Below are 27,909 nucleotides of genomic sequence, written 5' to 3'. Positions count from 1 at the left end.
ACCTGCCAAATTTCATGAAAATCGGTCAAGCGGTTTCGGAGGAGTACGGTAACAAAGCCTGCGAATTAGAATTTTATATATATAGATATCATGTGCAATTAAAAAAAGGTTTAGAAGCAGTAATGTAGTTTTTATTCAAAAAATTAAAAAGAAATCTGTATTGGATAGGAAGTGAATCCTAGTTTTAAAGGCATACATTTTTTATCGAAAATTACTATTTTTTATTTGTGAGACCAACTAAATGATTTTTAAAAGTCGTAATTGTCGTTCCTTTACGTTGGATTATTAATGAAGATATTTTGATGAATTGTAGCCATGTTAAAAAAATTATTACAAAGACCTATTATAGATTATAAGTCTACTACATAACATATAAAATATATAACTCAAATAAAAATGATGGCAAAATGAATATAAACTGAAAGATTTTGTTTATTCTTGTGGGAGCTTAAATTGTTTCATCTTACATAATCCTTTCTTTCATTAACTTTTTATATATAAAGATTTCTAGGCTTTTATTTCATAATAGCGTGGCTTACATTGCTTTCAAATAAATAAAACAATAATAGAATTTCAACTGGATCCTTTTACAAACTTATAAAAATTCATAGTAGCAATAATCACAAGAGATAGCATCAAAAGAAGATTATTATTAACTGAAAATCTATTAAGATTAAGTGGCTCTCTCGGGTACAAAAGGAAAGATTGTATCTAATGAGAACTTCTTGTCTCAAATTATAAACCTTTGGTTTTGATTTTTTTAATGTAATTTTGGTTCTATAGAAAATGATTATGTAACATTATTAACTTTCTATCGCTATACACTAGATACAATATAAGATAATTGTGCAGTTTACATTTTTACAAGACCACCAATGTAGTCATTAAATTAAATTCTTATATTATTCATTAAGATATAGAAATAAGATAAAACAAAAAGATGAATTAAAAATAAACGATAGTACAAGGTGTTACAACTTTGTAACATATCGATAAGAATATTTCTTTACTTATACGATCTTAATATAATGTATCACATCTTCTACTACTTTATACACATATTCGGCTATCTGCCCTTTGCAGCTTCCAATTAACTCGAATATGAGAAATATCATTAAATCAGTAATCCTTTGGAGTCCTCCGTATTTCCGTTGACTGTCGCAAACCTTTGACTTGAAAATCTTTACGCTCTGAAAACAAATTTATAATCTTGTTTCCGTTATTTCTTCTTTTTCACACGTTTCCAACCTTCACAAAAACAATTGCTTGGTCTAAATCCACATATGGATTAATACAGCTTGGATTAGAAGTTAAGTTTAGTTAGTTTATTTTTAGTATATATTATTGCGATTATTGTATTATTGCAATTTTATGTTCCCCAAAACTCTTAACGGCCTTTTATGTTACGACCGCACCAAAAGGATTTTATTTGCTTATAATTTAAATTAGATATGCACAAAAGTTAATTGATTTTCCCCCTCACTGTAAAAATCCACAAGAAGTCGACTTCTTATGAGGTTCAGAATTAACAGCCAGTTACCAACAAGTCACAGAGTTAATTAGTCGCAATTTAGTAAAACTAAGAATATAGCCATTGTCAAGCAGGCTCAATTCACAATTCTCTCGTTACTCTCGTACGTATATAGTTTGGACAATCTCACGTTTATTACACATATTTCTCATTATATCATTATTACGTATAAGTATGACATTCAGAACGCGGTCCACGTTTATTCACGGTTCGCTAAGACATAGCAAGTGTTTGTAAAAAGTGGTTGTGCTGTAAAATAAAACAATAATTATCTCCATTTATTTATTCATTTCAACACCGATTTACACCTTGTACACTTACTTCGACTAGACAAAGATAATCAGAGTTTTCGTAATCAATCACTACAGATAGCCCAATCAAAGAACAATCTGACCCCAAAAAGTAAAGGAAGGATGAAAATTTGGGAATAGGTAGTTGAAATTGTCTATTATTCAGCGGTGTGATGAATGACCGAAGTTATCGTTAACGTAAAGTTATCCTGTAGTTACGTTATAACCCTCGAATTGGTGTGATGTATCATACTTAACTTAACTACTTGCGTTATTTCTTGACAGTTCTTGAGTTATCTGGTATATCAACTGTCACTTTATAACGCGACGTTAAACCTCAAGTTATGAGATAACTTTGTAGTTATGTAAGGTTAGGTTCATCTTTTGACTTGTTTTTAGATAGAAATCAAGTGAATTTAGAAGCTAATAATTTAATAAATAAGAATAGAAGGGTAATACAATTTTAAAAATGATACAAAAATCAAATTGAGAGATATAAGTTGAAATTTTATTTTAAGTATCTACTGAGCTTTCTATCCAGAGTTGCCAGATGATATTTTATAAATTTCCCACTTAGAAACTAAAATTCCCTCAAATTGAAGCTCAAATATGACACATTTAAATTTTTGCCGCATTTTAATAAATTAGTAGTCAAATGAAGAGAACAGTACACCAAAATTATACTACTTATCAACGAGGGCCCTGGAAATAATTAACAGTTCCTATGGTCTTCATTTTATGGGAGTATAATCACCGGTATAATATACGTAGTTCTATGTACAGTCGCAAATTTAATTTACCATGACCCCTTAAAATACTCCATAATTTTCCGCCCCCAAAAAATCCCACTACAATTTCTGCTTACAAAAATTTCCACGCTTTCAAATTACCCCAAAATTGTGGGAAAATACACCAATCTGGCAACCCTGTTTCTATCTACTGTTTGAAAGGTTTGAAACAACACCGAACCCGAACAGCTGCTTGCTGTTCGGCACTGGTCGGTCATCGACAGTGGCCGATGATGGGGATTTACTTTCACGGTCATCTACTATGTTCCGAACTATCTCTCGCGCTCACTCCAACTTGTACTATTTCTACATAAGGTTCTCTTTGTTACTTTAACCTTTTTGCCTCAAATGATGGTTGATGATATAACTATCTCATAATCTGACCGATCCATCACACCGAATTTTACCTAAATAGTTATGGGCATCGTTATTCCTTAGAGTTATCTTAACTTTAACTCAAACGTTAAAGTTAACTTCGGTCATCCATCACACGACTGATTATATAAGAAAAAGTTTACAGTTCTACATCCCTACCATTTTACAAAAATGGAGGGGAATATCCCCCCTCCAACTTATTTTTTTTTTATTTTTACAAAAATGGAGCGGAATATCCCCTCTCGAAGGTGAAAAATATTCATTCAAAATAAGACCGGAATTGGATAAAATGACCAATTCTAAACAACTTTTGTCCTATAGAGTTTTTTCGCTAAGTCTTTTAAAGAAATAAACCTTTTTTTAAACACTTTAAAAAAGTTGTAATGAATTTTCCCCGAAAAGAGCTCCGTTTTTAGGTTATTTCAAATTGAAATATTCGATTTGGAATTTGACGAAGAAGAACCTACTTTTCATTAGCTACAACTCTGCTCCGACTGGGTCTACACACCTCATGCATACACCATTTTTTTCAGTTTTTTTATAGGCTATATTTTTGCTAAGAATATTTTTTTCGCTAAATTACTTACTTTTTGAGTTATCTGTGAAAAACCGTCGAAAAACATGTTTTTTTTGTCAAAAATGAACATATTCACTCGCAAATAACTCGAAAAATATTAACTTAGTGAAAAAACTCTATAGAACAAAAGTTACTTAGAATTAGTCATTTTATACAATTTCGGACTTATGTTGAAAGTATATTTTTTCACCCCCGAGAAAATATTTTTCACCCCCGAGAAAATATTTTTCACCCCGTATTTCCCAATTTTTGTAAAATGGAGGGGATGTAGAATTATAAACTTTTTTTATATAATAATAGACAATTTCAACTACCTGTTTAGACATTTTATAAAATTTATTTTGTTACACTTTTTAATGTAAGCTTTGATTTAATGATGGATGTTGCTATGGTTGATGCTAACAACTGAAAATAATATTAGAAAACTAACTCTTGTCAAAGCAGCAATAAAAAATTCAAAATATATCCCTTTTTGCAAATGAAGTTTTTATATTAAATTGATTAATTCAAGAATATGGTCAATCACCATTGATTAGCCCGAAGTTTATACATAATTAGTTTGGTCCAATTCGAGCGGATAAAGAAAATTTTTGCAGCAAATAAGGTTTACACGAGGTTACGACATTCAGTGCGAAGGAAGCCGATGTCCATTTGAAAAGGTTCACACAAGGTTACGACATTCAGTGCTAAGGAAGCCGATGTCGATTTGAGGTTTAAAAAACCGTATACGGTAGGTGACTTTTGATTCATTGTATTTTTTCATCTGTGCAACAATGGCTGAACAAGAGTTAAAGAGTTTAAAGGCAAGAAGGGGAGTAGTTAAAGGTAAACTTACAAGGTTTAAGAATTATTTTGATAAAATTGATAAGGATGATGTTTCTAAAAAATTGATCACAGATGTAGAGTTTAGGTTAAGCAAGGTTTTACCCTTGTATGAAGAGTTTCATGTGATTCAAGAAAAAATTGATGAACTAGAGGTGAGTAAGGATAATGAGAATGAAATTAATACTTTTGAGGCTTCGTATTTTGAACTTGTTAGTGATATGCAAACATTTTGCGATAATTTTAAAATAGAATATAATGCAGATATGGTATCAGTTCATAGTGATTCAAATAAAGAGGTTAATAATAATAGTTTTCAGGCATTGGTTAAGTTGCCCCCTATTTCTTTATGTACTTTTAACGGGCACTATGACTCGTGGCTCGAATATAAAGATTGTTTTCTGGCATTGGTTCACAATAATGCTTCTTTAACAGATATTCAGAGATTTTATTATTTGCGATCTTCTCTTGAAGCGGGTCCTCAACAAATAATAAAATCTATAGAGGTTTCGTCAATAAACTATAAAATAGCTTGGCAAATGTTAACAGAGCGTTATGAGAATAAAAAACTTATTATTCACAACCACTTGAAGGCAATTTTTGATCATCCTGCTATTAATAACCAGTCTCATCTTGAACTAAGAGATTTATTTGATAATGTCACTAAACATTTACGGTCATTAAATAGTTTAGGCTTAGACACACAAAGTTGGGATAGCATAATAATATTTATAATGTGTTCTAAATTTGATGCTACCACTAGAAGGGAATGGGAATGTTTCAAACATAAAAATGACTTACCCAGTATGACAGATTTAAATATATTTTTAAAGGAAAAATGTCAAATGTTAGAGAAGCTTCAAATATCTTCTGGTTATAAAAATAATAAAGCAAATGTTCGCAATGTAAATTCTCGAAGTTTTGCTTCTATTGAACGCCAGTCTAGTGTCAAATGTTACTTTTGTCAAAATGATCATCCGATATATAAATGCGATGCATTTTTAAAATTAAATATAAATGACAGAATCTCGGCTGCCAAAAGATTAAATTTGTGTTTAAATTGTTTAAGAAATTCACATCCTACATGGAAATGCAAGTTACAAAAGTGTATAAAATGCCATAAATTGCATAACTCATTATTGCATTTAAATAATCCCAACGCAAATGTTCCTAGAAATATGGTTACTACTGATATAAACGATCCGAATCAACATAGAACAGGATCGAATACAAATATCGACATAATCGATAACTGTATTGAACGCTCAGACAACGATCAACGTCAGCTAAGTTCTTCTCTTCATATTTCAAAGACGTTGCCAATTCATATGAGATTTCTGCTTAGAATATAAAAAAACAGGAAGGAGTCTTTCATATATCAACAACACCTTAAATTTCTAGCGGAACCGGCCATCTTGAACGTCTGTGGATGACTCATAAGTTTTTGTCAACGAGGTAGAAGGTGTTTGTGTATTGGATCAGCTGTGTGCATAGGCGTACCATCTGGTAAAGCTCCTGTATATGCAATCAATTAACTGAAGTTATTAGTATAATAAAATGTTATTTAACTGACTTTTCAACAAAATATTATATTAATACGTATTTTCTCTTGATCTGTAGCTGTTTGTTTAACATCAAAGATGTAATAAAATCGTTAAGAATTTCTTTTCTTCCCTCTTTCAAAGGTACGTCACTGGAGATAGAAAGTAAATCTGACAGCTGATCGCCATTTGCAACCTCCTTCCTGACTCGTAGTCATTTCGCATTGTACTCCTTCCTGATTTATTTTATATTCTAAGGATTTCTGAGGTTTTATTGTCGACGGTCTTAGTTCGCATTGTAAATGGAAATAAATCGATTGTTTGTCGTGGATTATTGGATAGCGGTTCTCAGAGTAGTTTTATTAGTGAGAAAATTTGTAAATTATTAGATTTACAATGTCAAAAGGTAGAACATTTGGTCAAGGGTGTTGGAGAGGCACTAGCAAAAATTAATAAAGAAGCGATTGTCACTATAAGTTCTTCCCAAGGAAATTTTATTATGGATACTCATTGTTTGGTTATTCCCAATATTACGGGAAAGTTACCGATCAGGTCTTTCAATAAAAATTATTTAAAAATTCCCTTAGGTTTAAAGTTGGCAGATCCAGATTTTTATGTATCTGATGATATAGATTTATTGCTAGGTTCGAGTATATTTTGGTCTGTTTTGTTAAGAGGTAAAAAACCTTTAGGTCCAAATATGCCGATTTTGCAAAATACAAAATTTGGTTGGATAATTGCTGGAAATTTATACCTTAATTCCCTAGAACCTAAAAATTCTCATACATTTTTTAATGTTAATTCTTATAATGAATCAATAAATAATCAATTAGTAAAGTTCTGGGAGATTGAAGAATTGGGTTCGTCAAGAAAAATATTGTCAAATGAAGAAATGTTTTGCGAAAATTATTTTAAGGAAACGGTTAGAAAAAATTCTTCAGGAAGGTATGTAATTAAAATCCCATTTAAAGATACGATAAATGAATTAGGGGATTCTAAAACTATGGCGTTGCATAGATTTGACTTATTGGAAAAACGTTTAAACAAAAATAAAGATTTGAAGAGTATGTATGTTACTTTTATGAATGAGTATATGGAATTGGGACATATGTCGGAGACGGATTTTAACAATGATAACGGATATTTTTTACCGCATCATGCTGTGATAAAACATTCTAGTTTAACGACTAAATGTCGTGTAGTCTTTGATGGTTCTGCAAAATCAAGTTCAGGTCTGTCTATAAATGATGTGCAATATATAGGTCCATCTCTTCAACAAGATATATTTTCAATTCTTCTAAGGTTTCGTCTACACAAGTATGTTATAAGCGGTGATATATCAAAAATATATCGTCAAGTTTTAGTGGATGAAGATGATTGTCAATTTCAAAAAATAATTTGGCGTGCAGACTCAAATGAAGAACTAAAATGTTATAAGTTAAATACTGTTACATACGGTACCGCATCTGCTCCGTATCTTGCTGTTAGGAGTTTGTTACAAGTAGCTGAAGATAATAAGCATGATTATCCATTAGCATCAAAAATAATTCAGCGCGACTTCTATATGGATGACTTGCTCAGTTCCTCAGATACTAAAGAAGAAATAATAAAGATACAGAAAGATGTTTCGAAAGTTTTAGCTGATTCAGGGTTTGAATTACGAAAATGGCTTTGTAATGAACCAAATATAGTTAAAGATTTTAACATTAATAATGATTTAGATGTTGCTGTACTTCCATTAGGTGAACAAAATAAAATGTTAGGGATCTATTGGGATCCACAGAATGATTTTATTGGATATAAAATAAATATTGATTTTTCTATTGAACCACGTCAATGGAATAAACGCTGTATTCTATCGGTAATTTGTCAGATATACGATCCATTAGGACTATTAGGCCCTATTGTAATAAATGCAAAGTTAATTATGCAAGATTTGTGGAAAAGAAAAGTTGAATGGGATCAAGAGTTACCGCAAGACCTTATTAAAATTTGGTTAGAATTTTATAGTAATTTAAATTCTTTGAATGAATTAAAAATACCACGTCATGCTAGTATATCAGATTATATTAATATTGAATTACATGGTTTCAGTGATGCATCTACACGGGCTTATGGTTGCTGTAGCTATATAAGATGTTTAATGTCGTCAGGAACTTTTATATGTAATTTGTTATGTGCAAAATCACGGGTTGCACCATTGAAATTGTTAAATCTCCCTAGATTGGAACTTTGTGCGACAGTTTTACTAGCTAATTTAATAAAAAAGGTTTCGGATTTTATATGTATTCCAGTGAATGGTATTTATTGTTGGACTGACTCCACAATTTGTTTGTATTGGATTAAGGGTGATCCAAGTAAATGGAAACAATTTGTTGCCAATCGAGTGCAAGAAATACAAAATTTGACTAATATTACTTCTTGGAATCATGTTCGATCAGAACACAATCCAGCAGATTTGTTGTCACGAGGAGTTTCGGTAGATAATTTAATGAATAATAATTTGTGGTGGTCTGGGCCAGAATGGCTTCTTAAAGATAGTAAAAAATGGAATATTTTAAATCCTGAACAATGTCAGAATGTACCGGAGGCAAAGGTTGTTTCTTGTGTTGCTGTTAATGACTTTAATTTGGTTAACTATTTGTTAGAGCATTTTTCTTCATTGAACAAAATTTTAAGGATTTTAGCATATATTTTACGATTTTGTAATAATTGTAAAGTTAATAATAAATCAAATAGAAAGACTGGTGTACTAACACCAGAAGATATTGAAGCAGCTCTAGCATTAGCAATAAATTCTGTTCAAAGAGAATGTTTTCCATTAGAATACAAGCGTCTAATGAATAATAAAGAAATACAAAATAAAAGTAAAATTATTTCTTTGAATCCTTTTATTCATGAAAGGTTACTAAAGGTTGGTGGACGTTTAAGAAATAGTAATATTCCGTTTGACAGCAAACACCAAATTATTTTACCAAATAATCATATTTTAACAAAAAGAATTTTATTAAATGAACATGAACGTTTGCTTCATTGTGGTGTTCAACAGTTAATTTTTTCATTGAGGCAAAAATACTGGCCTATTTCAGCTCGTAGCTGCTGTAAATATGTTATAAATAAATGTATAGCTTGCTTTAAAACTAAGCCAAAACCTCTAAACTATTTAATGGGTGATTTGCCCCAGAATCGGGTAAATAGTTTTTCAGTTTTTCAAAATGTAGGTACTGATTATGGTGGTCCTTTCCTTATCAAGGATCGCAAAACTAGAGGTGCTAAATTATCCAAAGCTTATATATGTATTTTTATTTGCATGTGTACTAAGGCTGTACACATTGAGTTAGTATCAGATCTTACCACTGATGCGTTTTTAGCAAGCTTCAAAAGATTTATAAGTAGAAGAGGAAGACCTTGTAATATTTATTCTGATAATGGTTCAAATTACATAGGTGCAAACAAGGAAATAAATACTGTTTATGAGTTTTTAGAAAAATCATCTGACTCGATTTCTCAAAGTCTGTTACATGAAAAAATAAAATGGCATTTTATACCTGCAAATTCTCCAACGTTTGGGGGTTTATGGGAAGCGGGAATAAAAAGTATTAAGTCTCATCTAAAAAGAGTAATGGGTTGTCGATCTTTCACTTTTGAAGAATTTAGTACATTGTTGCACCAGGTGGAAGGTATATTGAATTCTAGGCCACTTTGTCCTATTTCCGGCGATCCTGATGATAGCACTGCCTTGACGCCAGCTCACTTTATCATTGGACGTACCTTAACTATGTTGCCAGAGTGTGATATCACTCATGTTCCTGAGAACCGTCTCGACAAATGGCAATCTATACAATTAATGGTTCAACAACTATGGTCAAGATGGCAACTAGAGTACTTGAACGAGCTACAAATGCGTCAGAAATGGAGATCTAATTGCCACCAAATGTTAAAGCTAGGATCTCTGGTACTGATCAAAGACGACAGGGCTCCTCCACTTCAATGGCCTCTTGGACGAGTGACAGAAATGCATCCAGGTCCAGATGGAGTTACTAGAGTTGTGACTGTTAGAGTGCGTGGTAATGAAACAAAAAGAGCACTCAATCGTGTATGTGTTTTGCCAATAGACTGTTAATTTTATTTGTGTTTTGTATGTTAATTTGTTAGTTCTGTACGTTTTCGAAAGAACTGCGTCCTTTCAAGGGGGGCGGTATGTTTAGACATTTTATAAAATTTATTTTGTTACACTTTTTAATGTAAGCTTTGATTTAATGATGGATGTTGCTATGGTTGATGCTAACAACTGAAAATAATATTAGAAAACTAACTCTTGTCAAAGCAGCAATAAAAAATTCAAAATATATCCCTTTTTGCAAATGAAGTTTTTATATTAAGTTGATTAATTCAAGAATATGGTCAATCACCATTGATTAGCCCGAAGTTTATACACTACCTGTTCCCAAATTTTCATCCTTCCTCTATTTTTTTGGAGGGTTTCGTAAAATTTTGTGTTCCCTGATCGTGCTAACAAGCTGGTTCTCGTTTTATGTGAAGAACAAGAGACATTCACCAAGTCAAGTTGCAAACTGGTGAAGTGTTCTAAACACAAGGATATCAAAATACAATAAAACAAAAATACAAATTAAAAACAAATGATAGTGCAGTGTGTCCCAAGTTAGTATGTCTTGCAAGGTATACCGAAAACTAGAAGAGATTGAAAAAAAGTACCTAGTTAAAATGTGATGCTTTTTTTTTTCGATGAAGTAACGATTACACAGGTCACAGACATTTTGCCGTTGGAAGTGATCAATCTGATGATAATTGTTTGGTATATAATATAAGCAATTCTCATCAGATTGGTCACTGCCAATGGCAAAATATCTCAGTATACACTATATAGACTACTAAGTTCAGTACTCTGCGCAGTTGTTTTGCTTTATTGTATATATTTTAATTTAAATAAAGACATAATTGTTTTTATATATATGTACATTTTTGTCTTTTTGTGATTTTTAGCTTGTTGTGTAATTGTGAAGACTTTATGTACTGGGCCTAAAGATGAGGCAGAAATTGTAAGCCTCTAAACCGGTGGCCCCATGATTTTGTAACAACTACTAAAAAATACAAACTTTAAGATTGCGAGTATTGACACAATTTCTATATCCAATAGTAGGTATAATGGACTCGCATTGGCAACCCTTTCATCATTTCACATTAGATGACTTTAACATCCAAAGTTGAACAAAAAATCATATACAAATATGCTGTTTGTAGGAAAAATAAATATTATTTATTATATAACAAGCATTTCAAACAAAAATAAAATGTTAACTATGAATTAATTTTGCAATAGAGAACTATATAAAAATCATAAGCATTCACTTTGAAAGAAAATAGATTATAGAACAACATAAATATTTCTAGACCACAATACTGAACACCAAATAGACCATGTATTGATTAAAAGTAAACACGCTAACCCTGTTAAGAATATTAGAAATTATTGTGGTGTAAACGGTTATACACATTATTTTATGGTCGCTGCAGTTATAAAACAGGAAATGTAAAAAGCGAAGAAATTGGCAAAATGATGTTAAAAGATGTAAGGTATGTTTATAGTCTAGTAAAATAAAATTACACTACATGTAAATCAAAATGTAGATTCGTACAGGTCGAAACAAATTTTATATCAAAGTTTAGGTGGGTACAAAAGATATTTTCAAGAAAGTATCCAAATCATACAGGGGGATCATTGTTTAAATAATTAAAAAGGGGTCATTTTTGCAAAAAAATTACTTTTTTAACTGCTGAGGTCATTCAATTACTAATAAAAGTCTATAGGATTATTTTCTACAAAGTTGAAGGGTAAATCTTTCACATAAGACTTACTAAATTAAATTTGACCCCCTATTTATTTAAATAATTATACATAAAACTTTAAAAACAAATTTGCAAAATATTATTTTTACTGTTTTAAATAAGCACTATAAAATATCTTATTTTACAGACTAAGTTGCGCTATGTTACCAGTATTAAGTAAAAAAAAATGGTCAAAAAATATTTAATATTTTTTGAGATAATGAATTTGTTTATTAAATGTTACTATATTTTCAATTGCAAAATCGCGGTTGTTGCCAAAGACTTATTCACCTGTATTAAATCTTATTATTTTTATGTATACTTTCGATAAATGTATTGATAAATTCAAATTTCAATTAAACTTCTCCCTAAAATGGCATTTGAAAATTATTCAAATTTGTTTATAATTTGATTTTTTAATAACGTCGCGGGGATTAAGGATTTTGAACTGCCGTTTCGATAATTGGGTTCCTGGGAATTTTTCACTAATTAACAAATTTTTTTGTCTTTTTTTCCTCTTCTTTTTTTTTCTTGGAGTTATATTACTACGGGCCCTTTTAGGGTTAAGTTTCATTAAGAATGTCGACTCTCTAAGTTGTAGATTCTAGACCTAAAAATATTAAGATTTAACTAAAATCTCTTAAATAAAATGTGGCTACTTACTGAGTTACAGGGTGTATCATTTAAAAATTTAAAAATTATTGTTACCAAGTACTTTAAAATTATTTGACGTATCCTTATCATACTTGGCATAAAGTGTGGGTACTATACAGTCTACTAAATTGTGATAAATAAAAGTTTCTAGCTACTACCAGAGGTGTACGACAGGGGATAGTGAATGATTGACCCTTTCCAAATTCTACGCCACTGAGGGAATTACTATTTTAGTGAAATTTTTCGATTCTCCAATACTTTCTATGTAAATAATATACTCTTTACTGGTAACGATTAAGTCATTAGTTTCCGAGATATTGGACGTTAAACATGAAATGACATAGTTATTTTGATCTATCCATTAATTCATTTTAAACTTCCAAAATCTCTCAAACTGACGACTTTATCGATACCAATAAAGTTATTTACATACAAAGTATTGGAGAATCGGAAAATTTCGCTAAAACAGTAATTAACTCAGTGGCGTAGAATTTGGGAAGGGTCAATCATTCCGTATCCCCTGTCGTACGCCTCTGGCACTAGCTAGAAACGTTTATTAATCACAATTTAGTAGGGTGTATAATAGCCACACTTTCTGCCAAGTATGCTAAGGATACGTCAAATAGTTTTAAAGTACTTGATAACAAAAATTTTTAAATTTTTAAATAAAACACCCTGTAACTCAGTAAGTACCCACATTTTATTTAAGAGATTTTAGTTAAATCTTAATATCTTTAAGTCTAGAAACTACAACTTAGAGATTCGACATTCTTAATAAAATTTAACCCTAAAAGTGCCCGTAGTAATATAACTCCAAGAAAAAAAGAAGAAGAAAAAAACGACAAAAAAATTTTGTTAATTAGTAAAAAATTCCCAGGAACGCAATTATCGAAAAGGCATTTCAAAATACTTAATCCCCGCTACGTTATTAAAAAAACAAATTTGAATAATTTTTAAATGCCATTTTAGGGGGGAGTTTAATTGAAATTTGAATTCATCAATACATTTATCGAAAATATACATAAAAATAAAAATAATGAGATCTTAAGCAGGTGAATATTTCTTTGGCGACAACCGCATTTTTGCAATTGAAAATATAGTAACATTTAATATACAAATTCAATATCTCAAAAAATATTAAATATTTTTTGACCAGTTTTTTTTTACTTAATACTGGTAACATACCGCAACTTAGTCTGCAAAATAAGATATTTTATAGTGCTTATTTAAAACGCTAAAAATAATTTTTTGCAAATTTGTTTTTAAAGATTTATATACAATTATTTAAATAAATAAGGGGTCAAATTTAATTCAGTAAGTCTTATGTCAAAAATTTTCCCTTAAACTTCGTAGGAAAAAATCCGATAGACCTTCATTAATAAGTGAATTACCTCAGCAGTTTAAAAAGTTTTTTTTTTGCAAAAATGACCCCTTTTTAATTATTTAAACAATGATCCCCGTGTATGATTTGGATACTTTCTTGAAAATATCTTTTGTACCCACCTAAACTTTGATATAAAATTTGTTTTAACCTGTACGAATTTACATTTTGATTATTTTTTATTTTCTTAGGCTATTAGTTTAGTATGGTAAAACTCAAAAATATTAGCATACCTACATAATAATAGTCTCCAGTTTTATACCGCTAACGCGGCTTTGGGATTATAACAGGGTAGTCTGCTATAACTAGGGCCTACGGTATACAAGGAAGGTTACAGGGCCAGTGCTACGCTTCAACCGCCTATTATTACTCCTGGTTTTACCCAAGGTACTCATTTTATTCATATAAAATACATAGTGATGTACAAACTATTAACCAAGATATTAACAAGCAGATTAACAACTAAATTACATGGATACCAGGCAAGAGAACAAGTCGGATTTAGAAAAAACTTCAGTACAAGTAACCACCTTTTAACGATGAAGATATTAATCGAAAAAGCTAACGAATATCATATCCCGCTATACATGGCATTTATTGACTTTGAAAAAGCATTTGATAGAGTGGAACACTGGGGAGTAAAGAATTCCCTACAAAATAGACAAAACAGACTTAATTACAAAAGGCAACAACAACTATTAACCTAATGAAACAAACGGAGCCTATTAAAATAAACCGAGGAGTAAGACAAGGAGATACCATCTCGCCCAAGCTATTCAACCAAGCTCTAGAAGATGTGTTCAAACAACTACACTGGGATGGCTTGGGTATAAACATAAACGGGCAATATCTGAATCACTTACGATATGCTGATGATAAATCAGCTATTAATAACAGAAAGAAGTGCTAAACTACAAAGAATGATAGAAAAACTAGATATAGAATCGACAAAGATAGGACTGAAGATGAATTACAATAAAACAAAAACCATGACCAATTAACAAGAAGAACTAATAATTACAGTGGCACACACAAGAATAGAACAAGTAAAAGAGTATAATATATATCTAGGACAAATCACTAGATTAAATAAAGAAAATCAGACCGAAGAAATAAAGATAAGAATAAGATTGGCCTGGGCATCATTCAGAAAACTGTCTTATATTCTAAAGAATAGAAAATACCCGCAATATCTAAAAACAAGAGTCTTCAATCAATGTATACTCCCTGTTCTAATATATGGCTCTCAGACATGGACGTTTACAAAAGAAAATATGGAAAAAATAGCAAAGACAGAAAGATCCATGACAGACAAATGCTGAACAACATTAAACTATCAGACAGAAAAAGAAACGAATGGATCCGTAACAAAACAAAAGTAAAAGATGTCTCAACCCAAGTAGCAAAGCTTAAATGGAAGTTCGCCGGACACACCCTACGGCAGAAGGATGAAAGAAGGACTAAGACGATTATACATTGGACACCATGTAACCACAAACTAAAAAGGGGAAGGTCACAAATGCGATGGTCAGATGACCTGAAGAAACACACTGGGTCAAAATGGATGCAAATTGCCCAGGATAGAGAGGCATGGAAGAGGGAAGAGGAGGCCTATATCCCAGGATGGATGTTTAGGACTGATAAGATAGATAGACTCATTTTATTCAGGCTGGCGAGTCGACTTGGGGCCTATAGACATTTTTAAAAATGTCTAGCTGTTCTCGCCGGCGGCTCTAAGATTCGAACCTCGGCCTACATGCATGGAAGTCAGTCATCCTACCCTACTTCGGCCCTTATTAACATAACGTAAGAGCACCGAATTCCGACCGGTTATAAGTGGTATATATAAAATTGTTTGAAAGATCAATTCCGAATCATTGAAATTTAAAGTAATTCTGTCTATAAGCTATTATGCATTATTAATTCTTACTAGAGCCAAATTTATAATAATAACAGTAGTCATTTCAACAAAATTGCTTATTTAAGAAACCAAATGCAAAAATTTCGCAAATAGCCGTTTTCCGTCCACATTAATGATTTTTTCCCAATTCCGTCCACAAGAGTACCGTTATCCGTCCTATTTATTTAGTTATGACAAAAAAAACCCATTATGAATAATTTTTAAATAAATTTGCAAAAAAATGGCCAAAAAACAAAACAAATAATTTAAAAATAAGTTTTATTTAAGTACAAAGTTTTGAAACGAACTTAATGACTGCAAATGAATTAAATAATAAAAAAAAAAGACTTCATTTTTTTAGGTTTTCAATTTCTGGAACTTCATAGGCGCCGCGTTTATTTATGAGTGAAGGTCTCGCAATCTTACAAACTACATCATCAAAGTCATAATTTAAAATGTCATCTCTATCTGGCCATTTCCAGTACTTTCCATTCATAGTCATACTTTTAACTCTCAAAGTATCATTGCTTCGTTCCAGAACTACACCAGGGAAATATTCACTGTCGTACTGAACCAACACAAAATCGTCCTTTGAATATATTTCTATATTCTTTTTATTTATGTTTTCCGTATTATTATTACCAGTATCTATGCCTGGTGTGTGTTTTGGAGGACACTTTTTCTTTTTTGCTTGTTGAATCTCTGTTTTTGCTTTCCTCTTTCGGATTCGTTCACATTTCTCATTTTCTTTTTCCTCTTTTTCTTTTTTGAGTCTTCGTTGATGTTCCATAAATTCATCACTTATAGCTACTGTAGGATAAATCTTTGGTTTTTTCCTTTCCTTGGTGTCTTCTGTGCTATTATTTTTTTTCTTTGCAGAACTTTCCGGCCAAAATAGTGCTTTTTTGAAAGGTGTTGGATATTTACTATTATTCTCTGATGTTGTTGTAATTTGCTTAAGTGGGGTTTTTTCTTGATTTTGTACTTGTCTTTTTTGATCAGAATAAACTATACCTATTGAATCATCTTTTAATGGGCTATTACAAGGAGTTGTGTTTACTATTTTGTTCTTAGGTGGTGTTTTTTCTTGGGGTGAACTTACTGCTAAATAATAGTCTATATTCTCACAATCATTGTTCTTGGATGCTGATGGACCAGGTTTTGGCGAACTAGAATTGCTATTCTGTGAAGGAATTAAGACCAATGCTCCATCTGCTTTGACTGTAGCTTCAATTGTATCATTATTGCAAAACCAAAAGTTTTCATCGAAGTGTATGTCAACAATGGTCTCGTTAGCAGCATTAATTGGCAAATTGTTTTCCAAAGTTTTATCATGATCGACATTTTGTGGATGAAGACTCTTCCAGAAATCATACAATGCTACATATTTTTCTTCTAGTTGGGCCGCTGATTCAGCAATCCTAAAACGGTTAACAACCTCTGGCTTTAAACGTATCTCTACCTCTCGAAGTAGTTTAGAATCATAAACATTAACAGTTGTAGTGGATGTTGATTCAGTTATTTTATCATCAGAATCTTTTTGTTCTATTGGTTTTATTAATTTTGAATAATCAATGCGATTTTCGTTAAACGGAAAGAGTCCACATGATTCAAATGCACTTTTTATTATCGATGTACAGACTGTAGCCTTCAAAGTTTTGTCTAAGAGTTTTGCAAACTCAGCCCGTTGAAGTTTTCTTCCGTTATTCTCCATACGCCAAGATCGAACATCTTTTCGCCAGTTATTTTTAATGGGATAAAAAACACCAACATCTAACGGCTGTAATCGGTGAGTTGCGTTGGGGTAAAATGCTGTTAAAATAATACCTTTTTCTTTGCAGAATTCAGTAATAGGCAGATTGATGTGGGAAGAGTGTCCATCCAGAAACAATATCACTGGGAGTGGAACACTGTTCTTTTCCAACCAGGGAAAAAATACATTTGTAACGTATTCATAAAATGTCTCACTTGTCATCCAACCAGATTCAGAGTGCCCAACTCCCCACTGGTTTGGCATGTTCGTTATTATTGCAGCTGACACATACCGTTTGTAGGGATACAAAACTAATGGCGGAGGTACAGAACCATCAGCTCCAACAGTTAGCAAAACTGTAAGACATTCTTTTTCGTCATTAGCTATGCGACTGTATACCTTTTTTGCACCTTTTCTAACCAACACTTGTTTTTCTTGAGGGGATAAATAGAAACCACTTTCATCACAATTGAATATTCTCTTGGGGTTTTCAAGAATGTGTAAAAAATTCATTTTTGTCATATAATCCCGAACTTGGGTAAACCAATTTCTTATATTTTGTTCCGTAACTGCGGCTCTACAAGAAGATAGTGATTGTGGAACACGTTTTGAAATTTCTGGATGACGAGCGAGAAAACCATTGTACCATTTTTTACCAGGTATGTAATTTTTAAATGGGGTTTTTCGTTTCAAATTTTGAATTAGTTTTGAAACAGAATCAACAAGTTGAGATCTTGTTACCGGGAATCCCACGTTACCCATTTCGATTATCCATTTTATAATCAAGTCTTCTTCGGAACTGGACAAAACTGTTGGCCCTCCAATATTGCCCGGAGTTTTGTACTTTTCTTTCATAGTATCTAACAAAGTACTTTTAGGCACATTGTATATTTTGGAGGCTTGTCGAATACTTAAACGTTTCAAATTAATATCTTCTATAGCTTTTTGGATATTCTCTCGGGGATACTTCATCCGCTTTTTGTATACCATAGTTGCAGATAATAAAAAACTGAAAAAAAAATATTTTATTAGTTTTTATTTTATGGGGTCGGTAACAGGAGTTTGAGGTAGCTCTGTCCGTCCACCATGGACGGATATAGGACAGAAGGTTCCTGTGTCCGTCCAATTCCTTTAAATGAGTTTTACTAATTAGATAGTCATTTTTATCATACTTGATAATACAAACTGAGAGGAAGAACTACCATAAACATTTTTTACAAATAAAAACTAAACCAAACTTACACATTAAATCTAGAATAGGTAATAAATGCATCATTCTTGGGTTAAATTTTAAATTGAATTTTCGAATTCACTTAATAGTTGACACTAATTTTCTTAAAATGAGTTGTACCTATAATAGGTCGTATTTAGGTTTTTAAACGGAGCAAAATATATATTATGGTTAAAATATGTCGGATTATATTATTTAACTAAGACTTATATTTACAAAGCGTTTGAAACTGAAGGAGTTAATCCCTAATACCGTCCGCTAGGACGGTATCAAGAACCCCTTGATATTCTGCATTACCCTATTCCGTCCACTTTAATTTCGGTAATAAAATCTATTGTTCGAAAAAAATTACAAAAATATATGTATATTTACAATAAATAAATATGAAAGATTCTAATAAATAAGTAAAAACATAACTGTTAAACGTAGTATCTATAAAATATGGAAAATAAGTATTCCTTACCTTTATGTTTTTTTGGAATCAGTATAGCTTAAAACAAGACATGCACTTGCAATGAACTGAATCGCACTGACAACAGTAAACGTAAAATGTCTGCGTGCTAAAAGTAGAATGAGTGGGGATATAACCTATCAAAAATTCTACTCGGCCGTCTGATTGCGACGAAACTCTGAGGTATAGAGCGCAATTTCTTTGTCGGACGGAATTGGGAGACCGGACGGTATACGGTGCTTTTACGTTATATGGCAGGGAAAATGTTTAAACAAATACGAAATTTAAAGACAAACATTGATTTGACTTCTTCTTCTTTTTCTTCCTGCTTCCTTAATAGGCTTGCGCCTGTTCCATCTTCGGAGGCCTCCTCATCAGATATCCAGGTTGTCACTCCATCTCTTCTTTGGCCTTCCTATACTCCTTCGGCCGTTTGGTGATCTGTCTCGTACTATACCAGTCTTCCTTCTCCCATTCTGCTTATATGGCTATACCATTCTTTTTTTCTTTTGTGTCCAGTCATGTATATATTCTCTATATTCTCATTGATTTGACATGGATTTAAAATATACTTACAAAGAAATAAAACTAAAGAAAGAAATATACCAAATACTCCAAAAACAAGAAAATACAGGGTGTTTCATTGGGAAAGTAACATACGTTAACTGTAGAAAGAGGACACTTAGGCGGTCTCAAAAATACCATACTTAATGCGTCTTACTCCATTAATAACAAAGATACTGGGTGTTTTATCTATTTTGCCATTTTTTTGATTGGTTCATAACTTTTTAACCACACTGTACATTTATTTTATATTTGGCACGCAAATATCATTTAAGGTTTACAATAAATTAATTTATTTAAAATTGTAAAAAATCCAGGTTCGGATTAAAAAATATTGGAAAAATATTCCGACCCAAAAACAACACCCTGTACATTGAATTTTTTTAAAATGGATTTTTCAGTTGAAAAGAGGATGAAAAACTAAATTTAGTGGTATACTTTGAATTTTCGGCAAAATGATTTTTCTGGTCAAATCTTGAATTTGAATTCTGAAATTATGTGAATTGCGAGAGCTCGAAGTAAAAAAAAATTTAAATACAGCTTACAACTTGTCAACCGGACTGTATATTGATTTTACATTTAATACGCGAATATTCTTTTAGGTGTCCAATAAATTAATTTATTTACAATTATAAAAACTCCAGGTCCGGACTAAAAAATATTGTATAAATGTTCCGACCCAAAAAAAACACCCTGTATATTAGATTTTTTCACAATGGAATTTGCATTTGAGAAGAGGATGAAAAACTAAATTTAGTGGTATACTTTGAATTTTCGGCAAAATGATTCTTCTGGTAAAATTTTGAATTTAAATTCTGAAATTATGTGAATTGCTAAGCTCAAAGTAAAATAAATTAAAATATGACTTCATTTTAATTAATACTATTATTTGTAAAATATTAACATTTGCACACATAACAATAATGTTTGATGGTGGTAATTTTGAATAAGTACTTTAGTTTTGAATAGTTATTATGCTGCAAATTTTCGCTGTTTTGTTATAATTTTTAGATACTTTTTTGTTTAAAGTGATGTATTCTTTATTAAACCTTTATTATTTATTCATTTTGTAAAGATGAATATTCGCCATAAACTATTTTTCACACATAATAAAAAAAAACACTGAAATGTTAACATTTTTCCAATTTAGATTAAATAATGGTATTAATTAAAATTAAGTCGCATTTTAATTTTTTTTCTACTTAGAGCTCTCGCAATTGACATAATTTCAGAATTCAAATTCTAAATTTTACCAGAAAAATCATTTTGCCGAAAATTCAAAGTATACCACTATATTTAGTTTTTATCCCCTTTTCAAATGCAAATTCCATTTAAAAAAAAATAATATACAGGGTGTTTTTTAGGGTCGGAACATTTTTACAATATTTTTTAGTGCGGACCTGGATTTTTTATAATTTTAAATAAATTAATTGATTGGACACCTAAAAGAATACTCGCGTGTTAAACAAAAAATAAATGTACAGTGCGGTTAACAAGTTGTAAGCTGTATTTAAATTTTTTCTACTTAGAGCTCTCGCAATTTACATAATTTCAGAATTCAAATTCAAAATTTGACCAGAAAAATCATTTTGCCGAAAATTCAAAGTATACCACTAAATTTAGTTTTTCATCCTCTTTTCAACTGAAAAATCCATTTTAAAAAAATTTAATGTACAGGGTGTTGTTTTTGGGTCGGAACATTTTTCTAATCTTTTTTAATCCGGGCCTGGATTTTTTACAATTGTAAATAAATTAATTTATTGTACACCTTAAAGGGAATTTGCCTGCCAAATATAAAATAAATATATAGTGTGGTTAAAAAGTTATGAACCAAATAAGAAAATGGCAAAATAGATAAAACACCCAGTATCTTTGTTATTAATGGAGTAAGACCCATTAAGCATGGTATTTTTGAGACTGCCTAACTGTCCTCTTTCTACAGTTAACGTATGTTACTTTCCCAATGAAACACCCTGTATACTAAGAAAAAGAAAAAAGTCCAATCATGGAAGATTACAACATGATTAATAAGGACAGAGACTTATATGAGAGATTAAAAAAAGTAAAGTGCATAGTCGAAAGAATACTTGCTACTCATAAAATAAAGAAGCTGTGATAGGCAACATCCAGTAAAATTAGAAAGATGGACTGAGTATTTTGAGAAGCTACTCAACTCACAGAAAGAGGTAGGTGATCTGAAGTACGCCAGATATTAACATAATTTGTACACGATACTTATGCGTCGGAAATAAAGGAACCGACTGATCAGGAAATAAAAGAAGTAAACTGTAATACAGCTCTAATGGCCAAGACTCGTAGCTTATTTGGGCTGCAGCGCCATTAGAGAGAGAGAGAGCACTAGTATCTAGAGCTAGTCATTTCAGAGGTTCAGTTTTGTGCCAAATGATATGGATTCGATCCCTATTACACAAATCAAAAGGATTGCTGAGACTTGTTTTACTCGTATAACTGTAGGTTCCTTATATCTAAATACACTTAATGATATATCCAGAGAAACTTGGATATGGCGTATTAAAAAGGAGGTGTCTAGGAGACCTTCTGTGTAATATATGAGATACAGTAGTGTTTAAAGATGTACCTACATGGGCACGTAAATGTCCATGTATATGATGATGTTCAGATGTAAGGATAATATGAAACTGAAATCGAGAAAAAGACCGACCGGCAAAATGAGCAAAGATGATTAAAAAAAGCTAGCAAATAAAATAGAAAGACAACTAATAGTATAAAACTAACACTAGAAAGAACAGAAAACCAAGTAAAAGTAAATAATGAAATATATCAGACAATTAACAGAAAATGTAGCAGTATATCGTAAATGAAGCAGTAAGGCAAGGAGACCCACTTTCATCTTTGTCTTTAGTCTCCTCTTGGAAAACGTGAAGCGGGAAGCCAATATAAATAAAAAAATTAGATAGATAAATAAATTAATTTAAATAAAAACAGAAAGTGGTGCGGATAACTAAAGAAATACGACTAGAAGGAAAAGCCATTAAAAAAGGATTATATTATATTAATGACATTCAAAACAAAATACATGAAGTGCACAGACCAATAATATAAGGGGAAATTATTTAGCAGTACAAACAAATAATAATAATAATAGATAATATATATTTGAGAACGTTATGAAGTTCGAATATCTATGAACAATTATAACACGAAAACTATGTAAATACAAGAAGCTATCTAAAATATTCTAATGAAAGCGAACAAGTGTGGTTATGCATTAAATAGGTTACTAAGAAATAAATGCATAATATCAAGAGGTTATAAATTAAGAATATATCGAACGGTTATTAGTCTTATAGTAAGTAACTTATGCATTAGAGACATGGATATTATATATAAAACACCATAATATGGTGCAGATATGGTAACTAAAAGTGTTAATAAGGAAAATAATTATAAGGAAAATATTTGGAGAAAAAATGGAGAACGGGGTTTGGATCAGAAAAACCAATAGAGATCTAAAATAATTATAGCCATCATACTAGGAGTAGGTACCCCGTCAAAATAGCCCCGTCAAAAAAGCTCCGACAAAATAGCCCCGACATAATATCCCGCACACAAAATAGCTCCGACAAAATAGCCTGCGGACAAAATAGCCGCGGAATAATAGCCCGCCGACAAAATAGCCCCGAAAAAAAGCTCCCTTAAGAATTCATCATGAAAAAAAGCTCCCTTAAGAATTCATCATGGAATAATTCCTTAAAAATACATTTTTTCGGAAATGGTAATTATCCTCTATTCAGATGTTTATCTTAACCACATTAAATAAAGTCCTGTCTTTCCTGCCTCTTGGAAGTTTGAACATTTAAGTTAAGCGAAAATCAATGTTAATTTATTATATAAACATTTTTTTCTGTTTTCGGGCAACAGTAAAATGCATTTTAAATTAAATAAATTAAATACATTCTTCCTTTTTGTCAAATAATTTAAATTTAAAAAAAAGTTTTGGACACCTTGTATAAATAATTATGTAATTGTTTATAAGAGACTGTTTTAGCCGGGGCTATTTTAGCCGGGGCTGTTTTGACCGGGGCTATTTTGTGTGCGATCTATTTTGTCGGGGCTATTTTGTTTGCGGGCTATTTTGACGGGGCTGTTTTGACCGAGCTATTTTGACGGCTCACGCTAGGGGTAATAAGAAGCCAACGACTAAGATGGCTAGGAGACATAAAGAGGATGTCAAAGGGTAGAGTACCTAAAATGCTACTGTCAAGAACAATAGGTGGAAAATGGACTAACTGAAATAGAAGATGATCTAAAAAGACTTAACGTCACAAATTTAAGGATGAATGCAATGGACAAGAAGGGATGGAGTAGAAGTATTACCTAATCAAGCCATGGGCCTACTAAACTCGACGCCCTAATTATTATTATTAATGTTTCAAAGATATTGAAAAAGTAAATTCCACAAAACTATTTTGCTTTTTATTTTCACTGCAAAGTTCCTTTACTGGAAAATAACTAAAATGTTGCTTTTTTTATGACGCTTTAATAACTCCTTCGAAATTTATTTCAAAATGAGTCTTATTATTTCATTTATTATTTTTAAGTGGTCGATTACATATTCAATGATGTATAAGTGAATAATATACTTCACTGGGATGCTTATTTAGAAGAAATACTAGATACTAAAACGTTAAAAGAAACAGAACTTTTGTTTCATAGATCCTAAACTGTTATTCAAAATATATATGTTATTTTGTTTGATAATTTTTATTGCATACTACTATGTATAGGTATAAGTAGATATAAGTATAGGTATATATTTTACTGTACAATTTTCTATGAGTTGATTTCTCAAATTTAGCTACGTAAAGAAAGTATTCGTTTTCACTCGGTAAGTCTACTCCCTAATTTGCAATGTACGATATTGTCACGTTTACTTTGCTATTTTTAATCTAATCACATGGGTATTGGGATAAACCGTAATCGTACCCCCTCCTAACTGCCAAAGTGTCATGGCCGCCGTCGGGACCTATTGTGCTGACATTTACAATGTTTACATATAGAAAAGTTTGTTTTTTTTCTGCTTATAATGCCGTTTTCTAAAGATATTAGTGAACAAAATCGATTTGCTAACAATATTTAATATATTTTAAATGTGCTAAAATTGGATTCAACAGCAAAAGTCGCATAAATAACATATAAATAACGAATTTGTTCACCTATTACAAATGGGGTTATGTGGTTGTAACTGTTTATTTTGGGAATAAAATGAAAATGATCAATTAAACGACTGGAAAACTGTAAGTATTACAATTAAAACATGTTTATCCTATCAAAAGAGTTCACTTCATTTTAAGAAAGCTAATTATTATTATACAATAGACATTTATAAACTGCCATGTACTTTTAAGGTTACTTTTGATCGGTTTTCAAAGCTTATGATTAAATGTTACCTCTTTATTAATTAGATTTGCCAACAAAAGATGCATGATTAAGGCCAAATGCAATTCCTTTGCTAAAGTCATAAAAAAAGTACCAATACAGTTAAAAAAATTATTTTAAAAAGGTCTCTCAAAAGACATGAAAATATACAACAACTCAAAAAACTAGAGAATGTAAAGAAAGCCAGGTTATTGGAAATGGAATTCCTGTTTAATTGAAAGCCAGTAAACTATCCAAGACTTTTCAGAATCAAATGTGTCAACTTGTAAAAACGATTCTTCTGACATTTTTAGTAAAAACCAGATTATCCTCAAGAAAAATTCTGTTTAAGTGAGACTCAAAGTCATATTTGTGAATGTGTCATCTTTGAATGAAACAATTTTTTTACCTAAACAATTAAATGTATGGATCTAATTAAAAACAATGCTGAATCAAGTACAGTTACAGAAATACAATCCTTTGAACTTCTAAATGTGATTGTTGAAAGTGTCGAAATAGCTAGTGCATAGGGATTCGAAAGGGATAGACTTGTTATGAACGCACTTGATCATGTACTTCTTACTGTTATAAAGTTGAAACAAAACTTATTTTATGCTTTTTTATCAGTCACTTTTAATGGTGTATCAACTTTACGTGGTACATCGTGCAAAAATTGCTAAAAATGCAAACATTATATTTATTTTCTGTGTTACATTGGATAGTATGATTGAATGTCTTCCTCTTTTAGATAGTGAAGTGAAGAACATCTTGAAGTTCCAATGATGTTTCAAGATGAGGTAAATCGAAATAATTGTATGTTAGAAGGACAGAGAATATGAAGAAATGTTATTGCTGCATATTTAGTGTAGTGAAATACAAACTTCAAACATTATAATATATTTTTTGATTTCAAACATTTCATATGATTATGAAAGAACATCTTTCTTTTTAAAACAATGAAGAAGTGAAGAACATAATAAAGTTCCAACGAAAATGATTCCAGATGAGGAAAATCGAAATAATGGTTGTATGTTAAGTGTATAGAGAATACGAAGAAATGTTATTGCTGCAAACTTAGTGTAGTGAATTAAAAACTTATTGTCAAATACAAATCAATTTATTTCATACTTTTATAATATATAGTGATATAATTTTATATGTGTTCAAATAAAAATATTAATAAATAAAATACAATAAACACAAATCATGTATATCTTACAATGAATTACAAAATCAAAAATTAATTACAAAAATATCAAAATAAATCTAAAATATTAAAAAGTTACATATAATTTTTATAGTACCTACATACTTTGGTTGGTACTCTAATAATTTGGAGATCCATTAAAGTTTGTAGATGGAAATTGCAGGTATCTAAAAAATATAATAATATAAAGTAACTCAACAATCTCTTTTTAATTAGGGTAGCAGTTGATAAAGATGACCCTTGCTCAGGAAATCAAATGTATATAAAAAAAATTAAGTAACAGCTTTCTAACAAAACAATCTTAGCACTAAACGGAAACAAAGATACTGGTAAGTATTAAAACATTTTTTGAAAAATCTTTCTGAAAGTGAAAATAAAGACTACTCTCTATGGGAACAACTAAAACTGGGCATGCTTTACAAAAAAATGTATCCAGAACAAATTTCTTCTCTATAAGGCAATACTACGACAAGTCTGGATGTACAGGATTTAAATCTGGGGAACTGCCAGTAATACAAATATGCAAAAACTATTAAGATTCTAATCCGAAGTCTTTTATGATGTCCGATGTTTTTAGTACCACTACCAAATATCATGCTAAACTGAAAATTATAGGGTAAAAATCTGTCTGATCACCCAAACTTTTAAAAGCTGGATGCTTATCTGATCTAGTCCAGAGGCTGGTTTCGGTATTGCAGCTATAAAATACTTAAATAGTAAGGATGGAAATTTTTATTATGGTCCGCCTTGAGGCAAACTAGGGCACTAGAGGGTTAAGAAAAGTTACAGATCTCTACACCACTGGGAAGTAGATAGTAGTTACTAATTTGTAAAAAAGTCAGAAATATGGTAAATGTAGACTAAATTAATATAAATATGTAAAGAGTTCTCACCCCCGAGTGTAGTTCCCACTGTGTCATTTTTTATATCTGTCATATTGTTATAATGATAACAGATTGCATTAAAGTTAAAATAAAAAAGAATTAAAGAAGTTCATAAAAATATTCTATTTTTGAAAAAATATTTAAGTGCTTAAATACTTTTTTAGATAAAATATACATAAAATTTATTTTTTCTACAACCGTGTTAAAATGCAACTTTCAGCACTCTATACAAGCGTTAAAAACGCTACTGTATATAGACTGTATAGGCAATTTTGATGTAATGTCAAAAAAATATAAAAATGGAATGTCAGTTCAAGTAATAGGTAGTTATTTATGATATAAGTGTTAAAAGTACACGTTTAAGGCACGCATGTGAAAGTTTGCCTTAAAAATGTACTTTTTAACACGCATATCATACAATATTTTTTCTACAAACGTAATTACAGGACAATATCTACAAAAACTTTTACTTGAACTTGACTGACATTCCATTTTTATATTTTTGTGACATTACATCAAAATTGTCTATACGGTCAATACGAATTGCAGTGCCATAAAAATTTTAAAGCACTTGTGCCTTAAAGTAGCATTTTTAATGCTCTTATGGAGTGCTAAAAATTGAATTTTTAACACGGTTGTAGAAAAAAGTTTTTGTAGATATTATTCTGTAATTACGTTTGCAGAAAAAATATTGTATGATATGTGTGTTAAAA

At 30.9% G+C, this 27,909-nt stretch overlaps 2 protein-coding genes and 1 long non-coding RNA gene across 4 annotated transcripts in view; 1 reads left to right on the top strand and 2 right to left on the bottom strand.

Moving 5' to 3' along the window:
* The window catches only part of LOC114324810 (uncharacterized), a 177,999-nt gene that overhangs the window by 110,535 nt on the left and 39,555 nt on the right, over positions 1-27,909 (bottom strand). The gene's annotated exons all lie outside the window — the stretch shown is intronic.
* LOC126883042 (uncharacterized) lies at positions 15,969-19,404 on the bottom strand. Its single transcript, XM_050648233.1, has 2 exons — positions 19,154-19,404; positions 15,969-18,468 (listed from the first exon to the last, which is right to left on the bottom strand). The coding sequence occupies exon 2, from the start codon at positions 18,447-18,449 to the stop codon at positions 16,056-16,058; it is 2,394 nt and encodes a 797-aa protein (XP_050504190.1). The 5' UTR covers positions 18,450-18,468; positions 19,154-19,404; the 3' UTR covers positions 15,969-16,055.
* LOC126883043 (uncharacterized) lies at positions 24,660-26,309 on the top strand. Its single transcript, XR_007697472.1, has 2 exons — positions 24,660-24,984; positions 25,854-26,309. It is a non-coding gene; the product is annotated as an uncharacterized LOC126883043 (long non-coding RNA).

The sequence above is a fragment of the Diabrotica virgifera genome, chromosome 4 (genome assembly GCF_917563875.1).
Source record: "Diabrotica virgifera virgifera chromosome 4, PGI_DIABVI_V3a".
Classification (NCBI taxonomy): Eukaryota; Metazoa; Arthropoda; class Insecta; order Coleoptera; family Chrysomelidae; genus Diabrotica; species Diabrotica virgifera.
The sequence above is the reverse complement of the archived record's forward strand: the minus strand, read 5'-3'. Positions and strand labels throughout refer to the sequence as shown.